Source organism: Rhinoraja longicauda, chromosome 25 (assembly GCF_053455715.1).
Source record: "Rhinoraja longicauda isolate Sanriku21f chromosome 25, sRhiLon1.1, whole genome shotgun sequence".
Lineage (NCBI taxonomy): Eukaryota > Metazoa > Chordata > Chondrichthyes > Rajiformes > Arhynchobatidae > Rhinoraja > Rhinoraja longicauda.
This window is the reverse complement of record NC_135977.1, coordinates 6,302,918-6,328,441: the sequence shown is the minus strand read 5'-3', so window position 1 is coordinate 6,328,441 and position 25,524 is coordinate 6,302,918. Positions and strand designations below refer to the sequence as shown.

General features: G+C 39.0%; 1 protein-coding gene across 12 annotated transcripts in view; it reads left to right on the top strand.

Annotated features, from left to right (window-relative positions):
- Positions 1-25,524, top strand: part of git2a (G protein-coupled receptor kinase interacting ArfGAP 2a) — a 69,978-nt gene that overhangs the window by 21,321 nt on the left and 23,133 nt on the right. For 6 of the 12 annotated variants that reach the window (XM_078421780.1, XM_078421777.1, XM_078421778.1 and 3 more), the window contains exons 5-15: positions 2,562-2,648; positions 4,409-4,539; positions 6,048-6,142; positions 7,389-7,434; positions 11,791-11,842; positions 13,381-13,453; positions 13,928-14,025; positions 14,687-14,798; positions 18,801-18,934; positions 20,197-20,304; positions 25,193-25,441. In XM_078421780.1, the coding sequence (XP_078277906.1) occupies positions 2,562-2,648; positions 4,409-4,539; positions 6,048-6,142; positions 7,389-7,434; positions 11,791-11,842; positions 13,381-13,453; positions 13,928-14,025; positions 14,687-14,798; positions 18,801-18,934; positions 20,197-20,304; positions 25,193-25,441 (1,185 nt within the window). The remainder of the gene's footprint in view (positions 1-2,561; positions 2,649-4,408; positions 4,540-6,047; positions 6,143-7,388; positions 7,435-11,790; positions 11,843-13,380; positions 13,454-13,927; positions 14,026-14,686; positions 14,799-18,800; positions 18,935-20,196; positions 20,305-25,192; positions 25,442-25,524) is intronic. The other 6 variants (XM_078421782.1, XM_078421781.1, XM_078421784.1 and 3 more) reach the window with 2 other exon arrangements.

Genomic DNA, 25,524 nt, shown 5'->3' with positions numbered 1-25,524 from the left:
ACTAAGTCGAAATTCTCTTTAACCATACAGTGGTTGACAATGGGGATTGGACCTTACCACTGCCATCTTGAGAGCAATAAGGATGAGTATTAACCTCATCCACAGTGATCTGTCCATGACTTAAGATGTTGACTTCAGTGTGGCAGTAAATTTTATATCATGTTTAAAGGAAAAGCATAAGATTAAGACTAAATCGGGTTAGAACATAAATGGGGATGACTTTTGGATTTTCACAATTGTTTACAATAGGGGTTAATATACATGTATTCAAACTAGGGTGAGGGAGCTACAGTATACATACAATGGTGAATGAGAAATTGAACAATATTTTGCTATGCTGCTTCTTTCATATTAGTTAAAGCTGTGGAAGAGGAGATGGCATTGAAATTTAGAGGAGTTGACTTTATTTGGTCATTATAATGGGGAGCTGGTAGAGCTGCTGCTTCACAGCACCAGAGACCCAGGTTGCTGTCTGTGTGGAGTTTCTACCTTCCCCCATGACCGTGTAACTTTCCTCTGGGTGCTCCAGTTTCCTCCCACATCCCAAAGACATGTGGGTTTGTAATTGTAAATTGTCCCTCGCGTGTATAGTAGGTGCGAAAGTGGGATAACATCAAGCTATGGTGAACGGGTGGTTGGCGTGGACTTGGTAGGTCATAGTGCCTGTTTCCATGCTGTATTCCTGAACTAAATTATTATGCTTCAAAATGTGCTTTCTTGGTTTGATGTTTAGTGGATTAATAGGGTTGGGAATTTATTATATCAGCAAATGAATCAATATATAGACCTGTCCTGACAAACCAGTAGACAAATGTTATGTGAGAATAGAGTCCCTCTTGTGCAAGGAATTTTTTTAATGAAGCTCATCATTCATTAATTGCGTGAAAGGGAAATTGTTAGTTTATTTCCTGATAGAGATGCATAAATTAAATACTTAGTTTTGCTATCAGAGTTTATTAGAAATTAATGTTTTTACCACATGGCATAGAATCTTCCAGTTCTCAACAATTGGGACTGGGGGGGGGGGGGGGAAGTGAGACATTTAGGAACTGAATCCCCCAAATCTAGGTTTTTTGAATAACAAGGCTGAAAAAATATGAAAATGTAATATGGTGACTCTTCTTGCATTCGATTTGGATTAAAATTGAATCATGTGGCATGCTGCACACTTTCCTCACTTGCATCAGGCTTGGGCTTTGGGGTCTTCAAGGTCAATAGCATAAAAGAGAGCAACAGAGGTTATTGAGCTCCTGTGCTGTGCCTTTTTCTTTGGCAATTCCCTTTTTTTCTGTTCATTTACTCCAGTCTGATGGCCAAAGTTCTTCAATTCATCTTTGGGAAGGTATTTTGGAGCTTTACAAAAAATGTTTCTACCTTGTCATTCCCATGTAAATGTTGATGCGAAGAAAACTTCTAAAAATGTTTCTTTTCATGTCCTGACTTAAATATTGCACAAGAGATTGCAGCTGAGCTGATTTCTTAACTTGATATTTGTGCGCAAGCACAGGCTTGCACACTTTCCATTTAGTGAAGGTTATTTGTCTAATACATTAATTCCAAAAGGATGTTATTTGCAAGTGAGAAAAAGATCTAATTGATATATTGTCGACGAAAAGGATGGAAGAAAGATCTTCTAAGTATGCATTGCCCTTCACAATTCATCACTTTGCAAATGCTTTGGTGCCAATGAAATACTTTTGGTGTGTAGTCAGATATAATGTAGAAGATTATTAAAACATCCTTTTAATTGGATGGAGGATGAAAAGGAAATAAATGCTTAGTGCACTAAATTTGTTGGACTAGTGTAGAGCCAAAAGCTCCATATGTGGTCTAAGTTGACAAAATTAAAATATAGTAAATCATTTTCAAAATGCGTCTTGTTATATATATTTGTTTCGTGCACATTGCTGAGGAAATGCAGCAGCAAAAGTGTTCTTAATGTCTGTCAAATGGACAGGAGAAAATTGATTTGTTTTTTCTACTTTATTAATAGATTTGTTATAATAAAAGAGCAATTAATTACAGCAGGTAATCGAGCAGTCTCACTTGCAGATTTTAATTTGGCCATCGGAAATCCTGATCTCTTGGTATTACTTCCAACAGTGGATTAATGAGCTTCCACTATTGGGAAGACTTACAGGTATGTAGGTTAATTGGCTGGGTAAAATGTTTTTAAAAAATTGTCCCTAGTGGGTGTAGGATAGTGTTAATGTACGGGGATCGCTGGGCGGCACGGACTTGGTGGGCCGAAAAGGCCTGTTTCCGGCTGTATATATATGATATGATAAGGAGGTGAATATCAGATGGTCTTCTGTAATACAGGTATGTAATGTAATTCAAAATATCTTGTGACTACATTGAAAAAGCAGCTCATCATAATGCAGACTGGCGTTGCCCATTTGATTTCAGGGATTAAATGACATAAATAACCAATCCAAAGATCAGCTATATATAATATACTTATCTTGAGGCTTGCTTTTTATGTGTTTATAAATTACACAGTTAACATACCACTACTAGTGTTACATGAGTGACTTTCTGATATTTTCTTTTTATTTCAGCAATTACACTCAAGTGTGCGGACAGGGAATTTGGAGACCTGCTTACGACTCCTCTCATTAGGAGCCCAAGCAAATTTCTTTCACCCTGTAAGTGTTCAGTTACCATTATTGGGTCTTAGGCCTGAAATGTTAATTCTATTTCTCTTCCCACAGATGCGGTCAGACTTGCCGAGCGAGTATGTCCATCATTGTCTGATTTTATTATACCATTAATGGTTTTTGTATACGATTTGGATTACTCAGCATTTGATATTGAAATCATAAAGTAGCACAGCATGGAAATGGGCCATTAGGCCCAACTTGTCCACACTGACCAGTGGGCACCCTTTCACACTAGAACCATTGCCCAGCTCGTGCTCCATAGCCCACTATGCCTAAGTGATCCATGTGTTCATCTAGACAGTTAAATGATGTCAACAACCTAGCTTCAACCACTCTCTGCGTCCCCTCAGTTCTCCACTGAATCTCTCAGTTCTCCACTGAATCTCTCCACAGAATCTCTTCCCCCCTAAACATTTCTATCAAACTCAGCTGTGGGAAAATTCCTGCAGTCTACCCTATCCATACTCAGAAATATATATACCTCAATCATGTCTCCCCCTTAACCTCTGCTCCTCAGGGAGAAAAGATCTAGCATCATCTCATAACTGGCCTGCTCTATCCCAGGCAACATTCTAGTGACTTTCCTCTGCACCCTCTCATTCACAGTCACATCCCTCTTAAACCTTGATGACCAGAACTGCAGGTGATACTCCAGTTGTCGTCTGACCAAGTTGAAGCATAATCTCCCAACTTCTGCATTTACATCCCCGACTTATGAAGAACATTATCCCAGATGCTTTCCTACCTATGTTGTATACCTTTGTTGCCATCTTCAAGGATGTAAGGACTTGTACTCCAAGATCCTCCTGTCCCTTAGTACTCCCTTGGACCCTACTATCCATGGTGTATGCACTATCCTCATTACTGCTCACAAAATGCATGCCTCAATTTATTCTGCATTAAACTTTATCTGCCATTTTTCAGCCCATTTCGCCAAAACCCGATATCTCTCTGCAGCTCAAAGCTGCCTTCCTCCCAATCAACAACTTTGCCAATCTTCGTGTGATCCGCAAACTTGGAAAGTTTGCCAAATGGCATCCTTCCTACTGGGAAAAACAAAACAAACAGCCATGCAAAATATTGAATGACAGATTTTTCTTAAAACTGTTGTCTTGTGATCTCAAATGCATATTTTTTAAAATATTGCATTCGTCAGCAATACCTATTTTTAAAGCCTGTGGTCTCATGGTGTATGTGGTATTTTCAATTTAGAATGATCAAAGGGGTGAGGATTAGCTGTTGATTTAGGAAGGGAAAAGGGAGGGAATAATTTATTTTCAAAAAGTTTTTTAAAAATTCTTAAATTGCTAGATATTTTGGAGATATAACTGTTACAGTACAATTGTAGCAGTCGAGCGCTTGTGCATTCAAGTCGCATTATTGAATTAAAGTAACATCCGAAATTGTGATATGGTATGAGGAATTGAATTGCAAAATGCCAAACCTACACTTAAAAGACCACTCCTTCCCTCATATCTCTGAAGGGAGAAAGTATTCCCTCCACCCATTTTGAATGGAGTGGCTCATTCTTCATATCCATTGAATTGGGCCGAGAAGCTATTCCATTGACCGTAATCTTGTGCTTACTAATGATATGCAATAAAAGCAGCTTTGCCAACATCACCCTCTGTATTGTATAGAAATTCTTTTTATAGGGAACTATATCGTTTGTTCAACGTAAATGGTTACTTAATATGTAACTGAAACTGCTTCAACGCTTTAAAAAAAATCCCGTTGCGTTTTAGGAGAAAGGAAACACACCTCTTCATGTAGCAAGCAAAGGAGGACAGAGTCTACAGGCAGAGCTGCTCGCAGTATACGGTGCTGATCCCGGTGCCCCTGATGCTAATGGCAAGACTCCAAGCGACAATGCAAGGTTAGCTAACTGAGGAAACCCTATGAATTCCCTCTCTTTTTGGCAGAGAAAACGTTACCCAACCTCACTGTCAAATGAATTGTTTTCCGAGATGCATTGTTATGAAAAATTGATGGCCATCTTGTACAACATTGGATCCATTACCATTTTAAAAAAATATTGGGTTAATAATCATTTTTATGAACTTTTGAATGATTTCTAATTCAAATACCAGATTTATTTGTTTCTAAGTCAGATCTCTCAAGCTTTTGAGTTGAAATACAAATGATCTGAAGGATAAACTTGGTTGAAGTTATTTTAGAATTTAATAGTTTATATTTAAATATTTTTGAGCTGGATTGTTTACTGAAAAATATTTCTGGCTCACATTGAGTGTTATCTGAAGACTTCATGACATCAAGCTGACAACTACAGCTCGGCATTCAACAACACCACCGCTAAACTCCTTATCCTTCCCACCATCAAAGGGATCTATAGAAAGCGCTGCCTCATAAAGGCAGGCAGTGACATCAAAGATCAACATCAACCCTGTCCACTCTCTTATCTCACCACTTCCATTAGGAAAAAAGCACCAGAGCCTGAAAACCGTGACCAAGTTCAGGATCAGTTTCTTGCCAGCAACCATCAGGCTCTTGAACACTGCATCATGAAAGACTGCATCATGAAAGTACCTCAGCAACTTTGATCTTCAATGGAGTTTGTTTTGGTTGTACTTAGGATGTGGGTTTTGCACTAGTATGGTTGACTAGAATTACTGATTATTAATTTATTGTATTATATATATATATTTCTGTGTTACTTTGTTAAATGACCTGTAAGGATGCAGCAAATAATAATTTTGGTGTTCTGTTGCCTGTACCTATGAAAATTAAACACTTGACCATTGAAATGGTAGCCTTTTGTGTCATAAACTTTTAAAGAATTCAAATCGAATATATTTTTGATGGCATTTATTCTGTGGAGTTCAAGAAGAAAAGCAAAGATATGTAGTTCAAGTATCCAGTCCTGATGTGAATCTCTTGACAAATTATTATTATTATATTTCCAAGATAACATAAATATGTATGGCAAAGGAGAGGCCATGTTAACCAATGTGTGTGAGTTTTCAAAGACCTGTCCGCTTAGTGACAACAACATGCTCATTTGCTCAGTCCATAAAAATAAATCCTAATCTTCTGTCATCATTTAAATCCTGGGGGAAACCATTTCTCCTTGACCACCATCGTAAAACCCCTCGTAACTTTTAACAACTAACAATTATTGGATGAAATAGGTTTCGTTAGTAATACTCTCAGTTCATGCAAGAATGTGATTTATCTGTTGTAGCACCTGTTAATGTGGTATGTAACATTACTGTTTTTATAATGACAATATATAATCGCATTGATCCTGCAAATTTTGAAGCATATACTTGCTATATCTACCTTTTTGCGATTGAAAGATGATCATTCAAATTTAAATCGTACTCTTTGTGCTGTGACTGACAAAATTATGTCTTTATTTTGTAGGCAAGCAGGACACCATGAGCTAGCAGATCGTTTGGTAGAAATCCAGTACGAACTCACCGATAGACTAGCCTTCTTTCTCTGTGGAAGGAAACCCGGTAGGTTTAAACACAAAAAGCTGGAGTAACTCAGTGGGACAGGCAGCATCTCTGGAGAGAAGGAATGGGCCTGGGTCTCGACCCGAAACGTCACCCATTTCTTCTCTCCAGAGATGCTGCCTGTCCCGCTGAGTTACTCCAGCTTTTTGTGTCAATGGTTTAAACCATCATCTGCAGTTCCTTCTTACACAGGTATGTATAAAAGTGCTTTGGAGAATCCTGATAGATTTTCTCACTGCTTTATAGAAAAATGCAATTCTAACCAATATTTTGCCCAAGGGCTCCTCTGCGGAATGCAATTTGATGTACTGTGGAATGTGGGATGCAAGCCTGCACCTGTGTTTCTCGTGCATCAAACAACTGTTTCAAATTATATAATACAGCAGTGTTTGCAAAATGTAGGCCAAGCATATCCTCCACAAAAAGAATTTATTATTCTAGTAAATAATTCCACCCCTTTTCGATGTGATAAAAGCAAAGTGCGCATTAGGGACAAGTGGGCAGAAATTAGAAGAAAATAAATAAGATAAGGTGGGGAAGAAAATTGACATGTTGAGGAATGTTTGGAAATGTTTTGAAACAAGAAGGGAAAGGATAAGGTACATTTATAGGCTGTGTTAAACTGACTGTTTGCAGCAAACACTTTGATACGATTTGCACTAACTTTTTCATGGGGTAAGACTTTTCAACCAAATAAACATTTCTAATCTACTTGAAAGTTCTCAGAGCAGAATTAGGCCATTCGGCCCCATCAAGTCTACTCCCCCATTCAATCATGGTTGATCTATCCTTCCCTCTCAGCCCCATTCTCCTGTCTTCTCCCATAACCCTTGACACCCATACTAATCAAGAATCTGTCAAGCTCTGCCTTAAAAATAGCCAATGACTTGGCCTCCACAATCGTCTGTGGCAATGTATTCCACAGATTCCCCACCCTCTGACGAAAGAAATTAATCCTCATCTCCTTTCTAAAGATAGGTGCTTTTATTCTGAGGCCATGGCCTCTGATCCTAGACCCTCACACTCGTGGAAACATCATAGCATAGAAGCAGTGCACAACGAGGACTCTTAGCTATTTAAGGTTGCTACATTTGCACGCGCTAGCTGATTCATGCTGGTGCGATTGGCAGCTTCTGATTTGGTTTCTTCTTGTTTATCATAATTTTGCACATGTATAAAATTTCATCATGCCCACTGTGCTTTTATTTAAAACTTAGCACAATTCAAGTATCTTGTTGCATTCCAGATCACAAAAATGGACAGCACTTCATAATTCCACAGATGGCTGAGAGGTGAGCCAGAGTGTTTTATCGTGGCAAAGTATGAATTGGTGCCTGACTGTTATTGTGTGTGCGTGTCCACCGCGCACTACTCTCAGCGGGTCAGGCAGCATCTGTGGAGGACATGGATAGGCAATATTCTGGGTTGGAACCCTTCTTTAGACTAATTATGGAGGGGTAAAATCTGCAGTTAGGTGGGGGCCTCTTGTGATTGCAGGGTATAATTGGCAGTAATAGGACAAGAAGATTTGTTCAATATATCTTTTTACTTTAAATGACATGCCATATATTCCCTTTGAACGTAAAGGTGCAGCCCACAGTTAATTGCAGTAATGGCTTTTGTTTGGATGCAACATTGATCCATTATTTCAATGAATAAAATAGACCAGTTAGACACAGAATGCTGGAGTAACTCAGCGGGTCAGATAGCATCTCTGGAGATAATGGATTGGTGGCGTTTGGAGTTGGGATTCTTCTGACAAAAAATAGAATGAAATAGACCAGTTGCTGCCATCTGCTGGATCAATGAGTTTGTGCATTTAGTTGCAAAGCTGAAAAGAAAACTGCCAAATACATTACCTCAATCTATAAATATTGAAGGAAGTTCTGTGCTACAAATAATTAATTGTGGATTGAAAATTGAATTCAATTGAAGCTTCCACATGAAAATCGCAGGCATCTTGGATTACAGAATTTGAGTATCCCGGTGTAAGAATCTTCCCCATTTTGAATTTTATACACAGTTTTGGTCATCTTGCGAGGAAGGATATTGTTGCTGTGGAGAGAAATCAATGAAGATTTACTGGACTATTTAACAGGATGGGAAAGCGGAGGTTCATGGAGCAATCAGATTGGTTAGGCTTATAATCAACGGTGTATAGAAAATGTATCATAGAAACCTATAAAATTCCAACAGCACTAAATCGACTAGTTGCAGGGAGGATGCTCTGGGTCTCTGGAGTGTTGGGATCCAGGGGTCACAGCCTAGGGAAACAGGCAAGCCATTTAGAATCACGATCGAGAGAAACCTACACTCGGAGCGTGGTGAATCTGTGGAATTCTCTGCCACACAAGCAATAGAGGATATTCATGAAGGAGTAAGATATATTTCTTAATGTCAGAGGGATATTAGGGATATGGTGGTGAGGAGTATTGAAGTGGATGATCAGCCATGATCTCGTTAAGTGGAGGAGCAGGCCCAACGAGATTAATGGTGCTCTTATTTTCCAAGTTTCTATCCCCCGAAAAGGTGTCTTTAAAGGCATAAGTCACAGTTCACGCTGGATAATCCACCACCCCCTGATCCCCTTTCACCTATGTTTCTCCCTCTGTCTTCACATTTCGCTCTCCTTCCACCTTATCTTATGTTCTTTTGACAGATGGGTGGACAATGGCCAGAGATAAAAAGGGGACAACCAAATATCCTCCTCACCTGTATCCACCTCCTATCACTTACGCAGGCTTTCTCCAACACCACATATTTTCCAGCCCACCCCAACCTTCCCTCCCAACTATCCATCTGAATAAATATTCCAACCCAAAACATCACCAATCCTTGCCCTCCAGCGATGCTGCCCGACTTGCTGAGTTACTCCAACACTTTTTTTGTAAACTGGCATCTGCAGTTCCTTGTGTCATTATTAAAAGGACATGTCCTCCAATTCTGTTTTATTTTGTTTATCCATGAAAAGTTGTTTGTGTAGGATGGAACTGCAGATTCTGGTTTAAACTGAAAATAGACATAAAATGCTGGAATAACTCTGGGACAGGCAACATCCCTGGAGAGAAGGAATGGGTGACATTTCGGGTCAGACTAGTCTGAAGAAGGGTCTCTATCCGAAACCTCACCGAAACGTTCTTTGGGTTCTATGTAATTGAAACATGTAAGATTTCGAGGGGACTTTACAAAGTAAATGTTGAAAGCTTTTTTCCCTTCATAAGGGGAATTTGGAATTATTGGGCATGCCTCCCATTCAAGCTGGCAATGATGACATTTCTTATCATAGAAGATCATCAACATTTGAAATCCTCTCGCCAGAAAGAGGTGAAAGATGAGTCATTGAGTGGATTCAGAGCCAAGATAGAAATTATTCTGTGTAAGGGAGTCAAGAGGTATGGGAAATACACAGAGAAGTAGAGCTGAAGCCAAAATCAGATATCATGATTTTAATGAATTGCAGAGTCTGCCTAATGTGTCTCCATTTTGCTGCTGAATGGCTGTTTGGCTGACTCACAATTGTTTGTGCTCTGACACAGATTGTCAGTGACATCCAATGCCTTAATGGAATTACTCACAGGTTTATCACAGAAAAATACAAACAAGAGGACCAAGCAAACACTGCTATCTCTGTCCCTGAAGTACATTAATGCTTCATTATTTTCCATTCTATCAATTGTCTTCGCCAATGATTTTTCATTCAGCATCTCGCATCTGAACCAATTGGCTATTTTTCAAGCATAGATTCAAGTGTGCCCGATGCACGTCTTTTGAATGTACTTTTACATTGCGCAGAAAGGGTTGGAAGTGAAGAAAACAAAAGATCTGCAGTAAGGTGGGGTTCCCTGCGATGTAAAACTTGAACCATTTCTAACTGATCAGTACTAATGAAAGATCATTAGTCAGAGATTTAGTTCTGTTTCTCTCCATAGACATTGCTGAGAATTTTCAGTTTATAATTGTAGACTTCAAGCATCTGCAGCATTTTGAAGTAGTCTGAAGAAAGGTCCTGACCCAAAACGTCACTGATCCTCTTTCTCCAGAGATGCTGGCTGACCTGCTGAGTTATTCCATTACTTTGTGTCTATCTTTGGTATAAACCAGCATCTGCAGTTCTTTGTTTTTGCTGTATTTTGCTTCTTAATCAGTACTGATCTTGAGATTATGTGGCTGCTGAATGCACCATGGGCAATCTTGAGTTTGCCATTGCATGCAGCCCAACAGATTATCACTGGCTGGTAGCTGACAGCTGAATCTTTCAGAGCAATAGCAGAATTTTACCTGGATCAGATTGCTGTGTAGAGGTGTATGATCAAAGATTGTGTAGGAAGGAACTGCAGATGCTGATTTACCCCGAAGATAGACACAAAACGCTGGAGTAAAACTCAATGGGACAGGCAGCATCTCTGGAGAGAAGCAATGGATGATGTTTCGGGTCGATTATATTTTGCTTGGGCAGCTTACAACCCAGCAGTATGAATATTGATTTCTCTAACTTCAAGTAACCCTTGCTTTCCCTCTCTCACCGTCTCTCCCCCACCCTAGTTCTCCAACGAGTTTCACTGTTCTGATTAATTTCAATGATATTTTACTAATTGTATGCCTTGTTGTCACCTTCCCCGTAGCTAACAATGTACCATGTCCTTACCGCCATCTGCTTTGATCTATAATTTTCACACCTTACCCTACCATATCTCTAGTCTCGCCCTCCCCTGACTCTTAGTCTGAAGAAGGGTCTGGACCTGAAACATCACCCATTCCTTCTCTCCAGAGATGCTGCCTGTCCCGCTGAGTTGCTCCTGCTTTTTGTGTTTATCTATGGTCAAAGATTGACCTCCTAGATCAGTGTTTCTCCATTCCATTAGAATGAAATGTGAGTGCATTGTATGCAGGAATAAATCAAAGTATTAATCAGTGTATAAATTGATTTCACGCAGTTTATGCTTCTATCATATTTTAAATGTTGGTAATGTTATTGTATAAACTCAATAAATATCCACTTATTTCTTGAATGCATCCCTTTGGAATAAAGGCACCTGTAAGTAATACATAACTAAATAATTAATGGGTCTAATAGCTGATCAGTTTAAAGTCAACAAAAGATACTTGTATTAAAATCCATGCGTGTTGTGAACCTGATCTTTAATAGAGAAACACGTCTGTAATTCTCATCCCAGATTGTGTCTCTGATAATCGAATTCTCAGGAGAGGGATTTGAATCAAAACAATATTAATAATGTGATGTTTCGGTACTTGCTCTGTTTGCTTCACGCTGTCCAACATCTGCCAGTATTCTGAAATTTCTTGACCATGACCACGTTTTTTAATTAAGAATCAATTATGCATGCAGTGCACTAAATAGTCACTTCAAATTATGATATGTTCAATGTTGTTGCTACGATGCACCTTCAATTACTGGGATGAACTGTTACAGTAAACACAATACATTCCTTCAAATGTGTTGGGTTGTTTCTTACTTAAATGAGGCTATCTAATAATGTAACAATACACAGTATAAGCACATAGCCCATTCTCAGCAATGCTGCAGCCCAGAATAGGGGCCATACCAATTGGAAATCAATATAACAGAAGAACTAAAAATAGTGTATGTTACTTCATTAACGCTGATATTCTTTATAATTTGTCTTCAGTAGTTTGGACTTGTCAGAATTAGCAAAGGCAGCAAAGAAAAAACTTCAATCGGTAAGTTTTCTTTGATTTTGACACTGATGTGGTTTGTGGCAGAAAATGATCGTCATACTGCACTGAGCTTGAAACCAAGGCCTAGTCTTAATGGGTTCTCTTTTGCATACAATCCAAGACAATTGGTTTCCTCTGCAGCTCATCAAAAGCTCCATCTCTTACCTTTTCATCCTTCACATCCTGGTCATTCCTCCTCTTCCACTCTCGCATCAGGCAGAATATACAAAATCTTAAAAGCACATACCTCCAGATTCAGGAACAGCTTCTTCCTTGCTGTTATCAGACTACTGAATGGTCCTTCCCTAAGCTAGCGTGTCGTTCCGCTCTCCCAAGCTACCTCATTGAGGACCTTGCACTTGTTTTTATTTGCACTTTCTCTGTAACTGCAACACTATTAAGCTGTAACACTATATTCTACCATGTGGCATTTTTCTCTTTGCACTACCTGTTGTAATTGTGAAAGGCATAATTGCACTTGAGTACAGTTTTGTTTCTCTGGATAGCATTCTAACCTTTTCACTGTATATTGACACATATGACAATATACCAATACGATTACCATTTTACAGCTGGATTTACTATTTGGCTTGATCATTTTGATGCAGTAACCCCATTCACCAGATCATTACATAATTGCTCTTTGAGGTTTGAAAGCAAGTAAGAATTGTTCTTAAAATCGGCAACCAGAGGTGCAAGAAAGGAGGAGTTGCCTTTGACAAGGTTAAAAAAGGCTATGGCTGTTCATGTTACATCTGCAGAACACCCCAAAAGTAGGCATGTTTTGCATGTACCTTCCCACCCACCTACTTTGGTGTCATCCTCAGCTCTTGGTGACCCTACCCATATCCTTCCATGACAAACCCCACCCTTCCCATCGCTTCTCCACACCATCCTATCTCTGCTAGCTGATTCCCCTCCTTGCTCTCACAACCACCTTGTTCTTATATAGACCAGTTAGCTCGTTTGTGAGTGGTGACAGATAACCTCCAGGGTATTACTATCCTGTTCAGGAGGCATTCAAGCTCTTTCCTTTTCTTTGTACTGTACATAAGAAAGTGGAAGGAAGGAATTGAGGATTTTGCTGAGAGTCAAGATAGATGCATTTATTTTTGACTGCTAATTTTCAGAAACAGGAACTTGGAGTCAAACCTGCAATTTTTAAAAATCTATTACATGTTTTTTTGTTTTTTTTTAGTTACCTTTTATACTCTATTTTTCAAACTATCCCAATTTTATTTGAAGACACAAAGGGCTGGAGTAACTCAGTGGGTCGGGCAGCATCCCTGGCGAATATGGATAAGTGATGTTTCTGAAGTCTGAAGAAGGGTCCCGACCCGAAATGTCCCTATCCGTGTTTGCCAGGGATGCTGCCTGACCCGCTGAGTCATTTAGCCCTTTGTATCTTTTCTTTGTGAACCAACATCTGCAGTTCCTTGCTTCTCCAATTTTATTAAGTATTATTTTTAAATGGGTTCTCAGAGTTTGTGTAGTTGCATTTTAATTTATCTCAGCAGTACAATAATTCTTTCTCTTTCTAGTTAAGTAATCATTTATTTGAGGAGCTAGCTATGGATGTATATGATGAAGTAGATCGTAGAGAAACCGATGCAGGTGAGGTTTCTGCTGTAAACTTTGTCTTAATATTGTAATGTTGCTTTTCTGAAATAATGAACATACTTTAGATAACCTGTTTGGAATTCCCTATGGACCTTTTGTTTTCATTTTAATATGCACATGTTGTTCTCACTAATCTGCTTGCTTTCCCAAAATAGTTTTTTTAAATTAGTGAAATTGGCCAAAAGCAATGATTTCACAATAGCGATGAAAATACTAATTGTTGTGTAGAATCCAGTGATCAATTTTAACAGTTTACTTAACTTCCTGTTATACTGCAGGAGGATAAAAAAGGAAAGCATGAATTTGAAAATGATTTCTTAATAATAGAAACTACATAGTCCTGAAGTTACTATTTGTCCTTTCTATGAATCATTGATCAATGTAGGCTAGAATGTTTGCTTTGAGCTTTGATGGTACTGGAATAAAGTCTGATACTGGAATAAAGTTAAATGATTTTTCTATACACAGTTTGGCTAACGACTCAAAATCACAGCACACTGGTCACAGAAACAACAGTCATTCCCTTCCTTCCTGTGAATCCAGAGTATTCCTCAACTAGAAATCAGGTAAGTCTTATTTATGTGTAAACTTATTAAAAGTGAGGGACATGTCAAATGAATTATCACATTTTCAAATTGTTGTTTACATCAGTTTAAGAATGGGCAGACTCAATGCCACGTGAATAAATCCACACAAATCTCTATTAGATTTTCAGAGTTGTTTAGAGATACAGCATGGAAACAGGCCCTTCGACCCACCGAGTCCACATCGACCATCGATCACTGTCCACTAGTTCTATGTTATCCCACTTTCGCACCCTACACTTTAGGGAGCATTTACAGAAGTCAATTAACCTACAACCCTGCATGACTTTTGAATGTTGGAGGAAACCAGAGCACCCGGAGAAACCCCATATGGTCACAGAGAGAATGAACAAACTCCACATAGACAGTACCCGTAGACAGGATTGAACCTGGGTCTCTGGTGCTGTGAGGCAACAGTTCTACTGCTGCTGCACTGTGCCACTTTTATCTTTAATTTAGGTTTAGTTCTTTTCTGTTTTATACCTGTTACCTAGAGAAAATAAATTTGAAGCTGATATTGCAGGTCATGAAGTTCACTTATTTAATTTGATTATTGTTCTGTCATGCGTAAAATGCTTGCCACTAAAATTTGTGTACAGAATGAGTCTCTTATCTCTTTTGTTTTGACTTGTTTTAATTGCAGGGGAGGCAGAAGCTGGCACGGTTTAATGCTCACGAGTTTGCCAATCTCGTCATTGACATTTTAAGCGATGCTAAACGGAGACAACTTGGAAATCCTGTCATCAGTCCCAAAGGTGTGTGTAGGTTAATCTGTTGCTTGTATGTAAGAAGACATGAGGTTTTATCTTATGAATTGAGTTTTGAGAATAGAATTCCTTTAAATATATATTTTTGCTGTGATGTTGGATGATCCCTGGAGAATGTGAAACTTGTGTGAAACTTGGCCGCCTGGTATATCCAAGTGTCCATTCTTCATGTACAAATTTAGTTGAAGTATCAATGCAATGTTTGATATTGGGTCATTATAGCAGAAACAGTGTTATCACCTCATGTCCATTATAACACACTTTTTCTGTTCTATTTCCTTTGATATATTTGGAAAAATGTGTCTTCCCAGTTTGCATCAGCTATTGCTGAAACGTTTTATGCTTTTGCATAAAAGTGACCTGCCTCAAATTCTTTCTGATGCACGTTAGATATTACCCACTTATTCCTTCATCGCCTAATGTTGAATAAATAACAATATTACAGCATTTTGAACTGTTATTAAACGTATTGAGAAGAGAACGGGAAACTAATGCAGATGAGTACAGATAAACGATGGTTGACAGACAAAAGCATACTGTTCTAACCAAACATTTTGTAGTAAACTGGTACGTGATATTCAACTGTAACTCTGCAAATGCTCTTTTTCTTAAACTTCATCTTGTCATGGTGCATACCTGTATGCCTGGTGACCGGACAGAGGAAAATGCCTGTTATTCTAATAATGTTTCGTTACTTTGAATATATATATATATATATAGAATGTCAAATTGATTAATGCAACGTCAATTGTTTTCTGAAAAGTTGCATGCATTAGTTTTTTTCCACTTTTCTGGCCTACATTGAAAATACTGACTTTTGATGAAGTTGAGGGTAATATAATCTGCATGGATGGACAATTTCATATCCATTCCTTACATGATATGCAGAGAATGGAGGGATATGGATCACATGCAGGCAGAGAAGATGAGTTTAACTTGGTCATGTTTAGCCTGGACATTGTGCGCCGAAGGGCCTACTCTTGTGCTGAAATGTTTTATGTTCAAAGACAGACAAAAGTAGGAATAAACTGGCCAATTTCAAACTGGCAAACTGCTGCTTGTTGTTCCCCACAAATCAACCCTGGGCACTCGTCTATTCACAATTTATATTAATAACAAGGAAAACCTATAAGTGAATTTTCATCTAAGTTTCATGATACAAAGCTAGAAAACAGTGTTGAGGAGGATGCAACTGCTTTGCCATGGGCTACGAATAGGTTAAGGGAAGCGTGGCAGTGTATTAGATATAATGAAAAATGTGGAATTTTCACTTTAGTAAAACAAATATCTTTTTAAAGGTAAGAAATAAATGTGGATGTAAAGAGGGATCTTGATGTTCTGGTTCATGAAGTTAACAAGCAATGAAACGGGTGATTAGAAAGACAAATGATAAGATCACAGAACATGGGGAATAAATAGAATATGTTGGAAACACAGCAGGACAGAGTTAACATTAACTTTGTTTCCGTTTCCACAGATATTCTCTGACCCATATGATTCCAACATTTCCTGTTTTTGTATTCTAGCATGTACAGATAACAACAAAAAAAATACTACTAAAGTAAGGAGGTCTCACCACAGTTATGCAGGGCTTTGGTGAGACATTCGTAGAAATAATGAATGCAGATTTTCAAAGCTTCATTAGCAAAGGCTTTCACCTGCTCTGGAACTAATGTAGCCTAAGTATACAGGATCGATGCCAAAATGAGTATTTAGGCCCTAAAAAAACATTGGCCTGCACTTCCTAGAACTTGGAAAAATATGTGATGATCTCACCCAATTCCAGGAAGGATTGACAAAGTCGATTTTGAGAACCTGTTTAGTCTGGTGGGACTGTCTGATGACTGGTTTTCATACTGGCACTTCATTTTGCTGAACTATTCATGTAGTTGTTTTTAAGCTAGATGCTGTTGGAACTTTTCTCTTTATTATTATATTTCTTGCAACAGTTCGTGTTCTCGGGTAACTTTAAAGGAGTTTAAGGTGGGGCCAAATAAATCATGTGGCATTGTTAGGGTAGGGTGGTGTATGAGTAAATTAGCCATTGCATGTTCTTCTGTGCAGGTTCTGTTATCTACTAATGTATTCGAAAGATCAATGGGGTGTAAAAGCAAAAGATTCCATCATAGGTCACCAGGAACAATCCTGTCCCAAGTCATAATGGATGAACTCCAATGAAAAATAATAGCCTGAAGAATGAGATTCAGGGTGGATCAAATCAAAATGTATACAAATCTGAACAAGTTCATAGAAACAAGATACAAAGAATTTATTGGCCAAGTATGTAATTTCATACAAGGAATTTGAATCACCATACACTCGTACCAAAAAAGCAGCAAGACACACAATGACATAAAAATTAACATAAACTGTGATGGAAGGCAATAATGTATTATCTTCTTCCCTCCTTTTCTCCTGCGGTCGAGAACCATCCGCAGTCGGGGCATTCGAGGCTCCCGCAGCCGAGGATCAAAGCTCCCACGATCGGGGTGGCCGAAACTCCCACGATCGGGGCGATCGAAACTCCCACCCGCGGTTGGAGCTCCCGAAGTCGATCCCCGACAAAGGGATCGCAAGCTCCACGATGTTAAGTCCGCAGGCTCCCGAGGTTGGAGCTCCCAAAAGTCGATCACCAGCAAAGGGACCGCCAGCTCCACGATGTTAGGCCGCAGTGCGGACGGAGAAACGACACGGAAAAAGTCACATCTCCGTCGAGGAAAGAGATTAAAAAAGTTCCCTCACCCCCCACATAATACAAAACTAACGATGCACTGAAACATACATTAACAACAAACTAAAAAAGACAAGGACGAGACAGACTGTTGGCGAGGCTGCCATAGTGCGACGCCACCTGGTGAGCGATAGTTTCTTGGTAGAACCAGTGCATAACAATTTAAATCATTATCTTCTCAGCCATGGGGATAATTATTTACAATGGTTCACCTGCTACAGGCAAGAATATTTCAAAGTGCTACTGGATTATAGACTGGTATCAATTGAGGTGCTGGGGAGATGGGCTTTTTGTAATGCCCTTTGGTCATTCACAGCCACCATTACAATGATGGCATCCCATGCAAAGAACTGTTGTGGGTAGCATTTTAAATAAATGTAAATTTTAGGGTGGCACGGTGGTACAGCGGTAGAGTTGCTGTCTTACAGCGCCAAAGACCCGGGTTCGATCCTGACTACGGGTGCTGTCTGTACGGAATTTGTAAGTTCTCTCCGAGATCTTCGGTTTCCTCCCACACTCCAAAAATGTACAGGTTTGTAGGTCAATTGGCTTGGTATAAATGTACGTTGTCCTTAGTATGTGTAGGATAGTGTTAATGTGCCGGGATCACTGGTCGGTGCGGACTCAGTGGGCCGAAGGACCTGTTTCCGCGCTGTATCTCTAAACTAAACTAAATCGTGGACAAAGCTGACCTTAAAAAAAAAATAAGATGACTTTTTTTGGATGCACCAAACTGCTGTTGAATTTGTTAATATTTGATAAAATAATAGGCACTTTAGAGCACATTTTTCTGATTAAAAAAAATACCCCAAACATACCGTAGTTATGTAATGACTGTTGCCATGAGTGTGTTCTCTATAATTTTATTAACTTTGATTCAGTTTCTTAATTTTTACATCATTCTAAAGTTTCTAGTTTAGTTTAGAAATACAGCGTGGAAGCAGGTCCTTTGGCCCACCGAGTCCACACCAACCAGCGATCACCCCATACACTAGCACTAGGGACAATTTTCCAAAGCCAATTAAGCTACAAGCCTGTACATCATTGGAGTGTGGGAGGAAACGGGAGCACCCGGAGAAAACCCACGTGGTCACAGGGAGAATGTACAAACTCCATACAGACAACACCCGTAGTGAGGATCAAACCCAGGTCTTTGGCGCTGTAAAGCAGCAAATCTACCGCTGTGCCACCGTGCCGCCTAGTAGTTTGGAAATCTGTTTGGAAAGCGCTCATTTTTATTTTTTGTTCACATCAATCAGATAATGTGGAGCTTGCACTAAAGAGCATTAATGATCGTCATGGAAGCCATGACAATGATCAGCCTGATTATGACAGCGTTGCTTCAGATGAAGATACGGATCAGGAACCAGCAACTAAAGCAAACAGAGCAAAGGTATGTCTATTGTTTCATCTTAACTTAGTCGGTGCCTGATGCCAATTGGAGAAATCTGTTAATTTTGGAAAAGGTTTCGTTCTGGTTAATTTCTATCTGTTATTAAAGTAATACATTTTGCCATGTGTATTCATGAAAATTTGCCTAAAGAAAGCTGTGAAGCGCTTTAAGTTTAGATTACTTCTATATAAAACCAAAGAACTCTTCCAGAATAAATTTTCCAATTTTATCTCGTCATCAAGGGCGATTCTAAGGTTACGTATCTATCCTTGCTAGCTTCAGTTGTTGGGAATGACCCATTGCTTCCAATTGCAGCTAATCTACTGTTAGCAAAGGGGCCAGTTCACCACTTCAGTCATCCAGCCACAAGACATTGCATTTGGATAATACACATAGTAAGTGTACAGTCATGTATTGACAGTTCTGACTACCACTTTCATTAAAATTTAATGGAAGGTCAATTTTTTTCAGTGGCATGTATTAACCAGCAACAAATAAGTTGAAAAATGTTCTCATTTCACGTAACTTAAGACATTATTAACCTATTTGATTATGTGCAGTGCTGTAGAGGAATCACATGCATTATTTCAAGATTGATAAATGGAATCAAAACACAAATAGCTGGAGTAACTCAGCAGGTCAGGCAGCATCTGTGTAGGGAATGGATAGGTGATGTTTCTTCAATCTGATTGTAATGGGTGAGAAAAGGGGTGGGGTTGGGACAAAACTAAGTGGTAGGTGAATGCAGGTGAGAGGGTATTGATTGGCAGATGGGTGAAGTTAGTGACATTGGCTAGACATGAAAAGGAGATAAAAAGGTGTTCGATAAGGAGATAAATGGGAGGACTTGTAAGGCAGCAATCTCAAAAAGATTTGCCTCACTGTGGTCAAATCCTTGTCACAATTTTTCCATTCAATCCAACAGAATTGAATTGGATTGAAAAACCAATTGAAAAACAATTCAGATTTTTCAGGCATTGTTTAAAAACTGAAACATTCTAAATGCTAACTTCCATTTGAAAATATTGGTTGAAATATAACGTATATAATGACCCAAATAAATGTTGATACCTGTTTGGCTGGGCTCTCACGATCAGTGGTGAAGTAATCACAGAGAACTTTCAGAAGAAGGCACTGTGGGCTTTGACCTCTTAAAATTTGATCTTTGTAACTCTATCTGCGAAGGACGAGAATTTTGTTCATATTTACTTGTTGTGTAGAGCATGGACTCTGATCTGTCAGATGGCCCAATTACCTTGCAGGAATACATGGAGGTGAAAAGCGCCCTCAGTGCTTCCGAGGCCAAGGTGCAGCAGCTGATGAAAGTGAACAGCAACCTGAGCGATGAGCTGCGTCTGATGCAGAAGAAAGTAAGAGACCTTTTTAGCCTCTCCTTGTAGAACTCAATAATATCTAGCTAGAACTCAGGAGTAACCTCCATGAATTCATATTCCTATATGGATTATTTTAACAAAAAAATGTCCCATTATTAAATCTACATTTTTGAGAAGTCAGGAGGGCAGGATAGAAATTGGAGTGCTTTTTTTCCAGGCACAGCTTCAGATATTAAGCCTGTATGTAGTACTTCACTGCTCTTCACGTTTCTCACTGTTCTTCTGCTTTTTGTTGTTGTCTTGGTCCCTTGGCCTGCTACTCTTAAAACTATTCCTTTTGTATAAACGCAGTGGTGTCTTGCTGCTTCATTACTGCACTCCATCCTTGGCATTGCCCAATAGTTCATGTAGGTTCAAACAGGTCAAAGGTTTGTGTGGGTTGTAAGATTAAATGGAAGTTGGGGGTGTTTCAATGAATTTTGAAACATTGGCATAAGTACTGGGGAATATGGTCATAAGTGATAGGAGCAGAATTAGGCCTTTCCGCCATTCAATCATGGCAGATCTATCTCTCCATTCTCCTGCCTTCTCCCCATAACACCTGACATCCCTGTACTAATCAAGAATCCCTATCTCTGCCGTAAAAATAAGGGTGCTATTCTGTTCGGATGGACTCCATTGAAACCAGTTGAATGGGAAACTGCGCAGTATATGGAGATTTAAACTAACAGGAGATGGTTCAAGTGAGGATCATTTAAACTTAAAATGATAACCCAAAGTGTAAAATAACAATTTGGGTAATAAGAAAAGGTATGGCAAACAAGGAAGTGAGTTTTAGTCATAGTTTGGAAAGCAACATTATTGCATCAAGGAACAATGGCATTGGGTTCGTGTAGGAAGGAACTGCAGATGCTGGCATTTGGTTAAATTGATGAGACTTATCATAATGCATGAAGCTTTCATAGCTAGACGACTTAATGGCACAAATAGAGATAAATGACTGATTAAATACCTATTATTGTGACATAGTTGAATGCTGACCAAGGTTGGCAGGCATATTTTCCAATGTGTCTGACATTTAGAAAGGACAAATAAAATGGAAAGGCACTGGAAAGGGGTGGGGCATGTACAGCCCTGAGTGTAAGGAATTACACAGTAGCAGGAGTGATGACGAATGATCTTGGTTTAAAAAAAAGACAAGGCACAAACCACTAGGAATATGGGTTCTGTATCAATAGGTTAATATGTGCCAAAGTACCTTTCAAAGGGAGACGAGGCGGAATTTATTTAGTCAGAGGGTGGTGAATTTGTGGAATTCATTGCCACAGACAGCTGTGGAGGCCAAATCGTTGGGTATTTTTAAGGCAGAGATTGACAGATTCTTGATGAGTTAGGGTGTCAAGGATACTGGGGAGAAGGCAGGAGAATGGGGTTGAAAAGAATAGATAGATCAGCTGTGATTAAATGGCGGAGCAGTCTCGATGGGCCGAATGGCCTAATTCTCCTATGACTTAGGAACGTATGAATAGTTATTGTGGGTGTCTTTCATTGTCTTCTGGACTAGAAAAAAAATAACCTTGTCAAAAAGTGTTAGATGTTCATAGAACACATTCAGACTATTTTTCTGGAGCAGTATGTTGTGGAACCAGCAAGGAACAGGTTATTTTAAATATTGCATCATATAAAATAAGACTAAATTATTTAGTAAACTCGTGGTAAGAGATCCTCTTTTATTTTAAATGGTTTTATAGTAGGATACCAAATTGGAAAATTACAAAGAGATATGGGTGCGATGGGGTAAAAAAGTGCTTGCTTTTTTTTATGATGAGAACATAGTTGGGCGGCTTGGTGGCGCAGCGGTAGAGTTGCTGCCTTACAGCTCTTGCAGCACCGGAAATCAGAGTTCAATCCCGACTACGGGTGCTGTCTTAACAGAGTTTGTGCGTTCTCCCCGTTAACTGCGTGGGTTTTCTCCAAGATCTTCAGTTTCCTCCCACACTCCAAAGACATACAGATTTGTAGGTTAATTGGCTTGATACAAGTGTAAATTGTCCTTGGTGTGTGTAGGTAAGATAGTGTTAATGTGCGGGGATCGCTGGTCGGTGTGGACTCGGTGGGCCTGTTTCCGGCTGTATCTCTAAACTAAGCTAAACAACATGGTGATGGGGAGAGGGGTAGCTGAAGGTTTTATGTTGAGTAAGATAGTTCTCCAATGTGAAAAGATGAAGCATGTGTTACGCATATCTAAATATTGATTGATCCAACTGAATTTGTAGCTCTTGGCCTGTAGTTTATTTGTTGCATAGTAAAACTGTTTGAGACGATCTCTCAGTCCACCTTTAAACAGATTAAAGAGAACCTCTTGGAGGATATGCAAAAGATACAAATATTCAGTTTCATTCACTAGGATGTATGGTTATATTCCGCCATTGTAAAGTGTAGGAATGAACCTGAATATAAAACAGTCACTGCTCGTATTCATTTCAACATAAGACCAATTTTGTAAAGTAATCCTCAAAGAAAGCACAATGTTTGGGATTATAGTTGTTATGGAGATTCTAATAACTCCAAGAAGGCTGATCAGAAAGTGAAATCTCAGAAGTGATAATTCAGTGTGTGGTTAATAATTAATTTTGGTCTGACCCAGATATAATCAGTTCAGTGGCCTGTAGCTCGGTAGAGGAGGAAATTCAATAACCATTTTACAATAGCTATCAGACAGTAGCAAGATCTAAAATTACTCCATGTGCAGTTGATGCTAGTAACGGAAGCTGTTTGCAGTCTCTCTGAAGAGTAGAGGGAAGAAACTTGATCAGTTTGACTCAGTGATTCATGAAAATGGCAGGGTAGTTTAAAGGGAATAGAATGACATTTCCAATGTAATCTGCAGTTAAAAAAAAATTGGCATATAACAGTTGACCTTGATGATTTCCTTTCCCTTGTTACAAATAGGTCGTAATTTCATGTACAGTTGTGTCGGTAGTCAAGAATTAACACAGCAAGAATTATCATTAAATTGAAATTTTATCTGCCTTATTTGGTCCCATTAACAAACTAATAAGGACGCAAAGTGCTGGAGTAACTTGGCGAGTCAGGCAGCATGTCTGCAGAACATGGATAGGTGATGTTTCATATTAGGAACTTTTGTCTAATAAGTTGTAACTGAAAGATCTTTAGATTTTTTAAAAAGTGTGAAATATTTGAAAAAGAGTTGGAACAATCTACATAATTATTTAGAAGTGAAATAGATCCTTCAAGGCACAAAAGAATCCTTAATTATATTTATTAATGTATTATAATATACTAAAAACAACCTATAAAGTGCAAAATTATCTTTTTAATCGGAGCAAGATTCCATATCCCAACACAATCTCTGCCTAAATTTCAAAAAGCTGCTTTTTTCATGAATTTAATCTATTAATGATTGACTTATGCAGGAAAATAAGCCATATGGTGTGCTTGTATCTGCAAAAGTTATTTGGGTGGCAGCTGAAAGAGTTTGTATTTAAATAGTGTCTCTTATCCCCGCAGACAGTGCAAAACACATCACTAAATTTTGTATAAACAGTGGCTGGTTTGTGTAACATTGCCCAAATGGCCATATAGTCTACTTTTGTGTAGAAAGAAACTGCAGATGCTGATTTATATCAAAAATAGACACAAAGTGCTGGAGTAACTCAGTGGGTCAGGAAGCATCTCTGGAGAAAAAGGATGGGTGACATTTCGAGTTGTGACCCTTCTCAAGACTGTGGCATTTCGGATTGGGGCCTTTCTTTAGACTACCGTGACGTTTCGGGTCGGGACCCTTCGTGGTCCTTTTTCTCCAGAGATGCTGCCTGACCTACAGAGTTACTCCAGCACTTTGTCTGTCTTAGTCTACTTTTGCATTGTTCATTGAAAGGTGATCTTTGGCCAGGATACTGTAAGGGCTTTCATCTTGCTGTGTTGCAAAATCCACAAGGTGTTATATTATGCTATTCCCTTTTTCATTCCATATAATCACACTCTTCATGTTTGTCATGGAAATTCTATTTTGCATATTTAAATAACAAAAGGCAGAATACCACAAAAGCCTACACAGTGAAACCTGTAACTTACCAATACCTAATAAACCATCATCAGCTTTGTATATTCTAGATGCCTTTCGTATCTGTATCTTTATATATCAAGGTGTAAGCAGCTCTGTCCACAGCAGTAAGAAATGCTGTCATTTAATCCAGTCCCTTTGCCGTTACATGGGCAGAGTAAAGAGCAAACCATTCCACAAATTATCGCTTTCACTAATTCAGCTTCCTTGCATAACTCGAGCACTAATATGTAAAAGGGCTTAGTATAATGAATGCTCCTGTAGTTAATATTCTCCATGTTTGTTATTTCAGAATGCCTCTTGTCCAAATTATTACAGTATATTTGGCGCTTTTAATGGTGGTTTTTTTATTGAAGGTATCCATTTATCTCAGTTTCTGTGTGTGTATATATAGCATATTTGGTTTAATAGCTCTGAATCTTAATGTATTGAGAATAAAGAAAAAAGATACCGTGGAGGTTTGCATGCAGACAGCTTTTTACATGTATTGAGAATTTAATGTAAGTTGCAAAAAAAATACTGTAGATGAATTAATGCTGCAGCTTTACATTCATTTGATGACTATAAATTGCTGCTTTTAAACTGTGCTCTTCAATGTTATCTTGCTCTTTTTTAAATTGTATTGTACCTTCAGACTGAATTTATGGTGAGTGTAAGCAGATCAGTCCGTGCTTTTGCTCTGCCTGCCTAATCGTGCATCTCCTCTATCTGTATCTGCCTCGGTATAGGTCCATTTCCTTTATAACATGCACAGTCCACGTTGCGGAGATCACCAAAAATTATTCCAGCTTGACTTGATGTGAGAAAGGATGATTGGTTGAAAAAAATTTCTTTCAGCTCCAATCGTTGCAGAGTGAAAACACCACCCTCAGGCGGCAGCTCACTACGAATATCTATCAAGTTCCCACCTGTCCAGAGTACCCAGGTCCCTCCAATCCTTCATCCTTAAAACGGCGCCCGTCCGCACGTGGCAGCCGGCCTATGTCCATGTACGAAACTGGCTCTGGTCAAAAACCCTATCTCCCACTGGGGGACGTCACCTACACAAAGGACAGTATTGCAGGACTTCAGCCCTTCCCTCAACATGTAAGTAATTCACCATCAGCTCTGGTAAGCAATTCGTGCTTTTGTTCTTCCTCCTCCTTTTGTGCTAAGTTCTGACCTTTCCT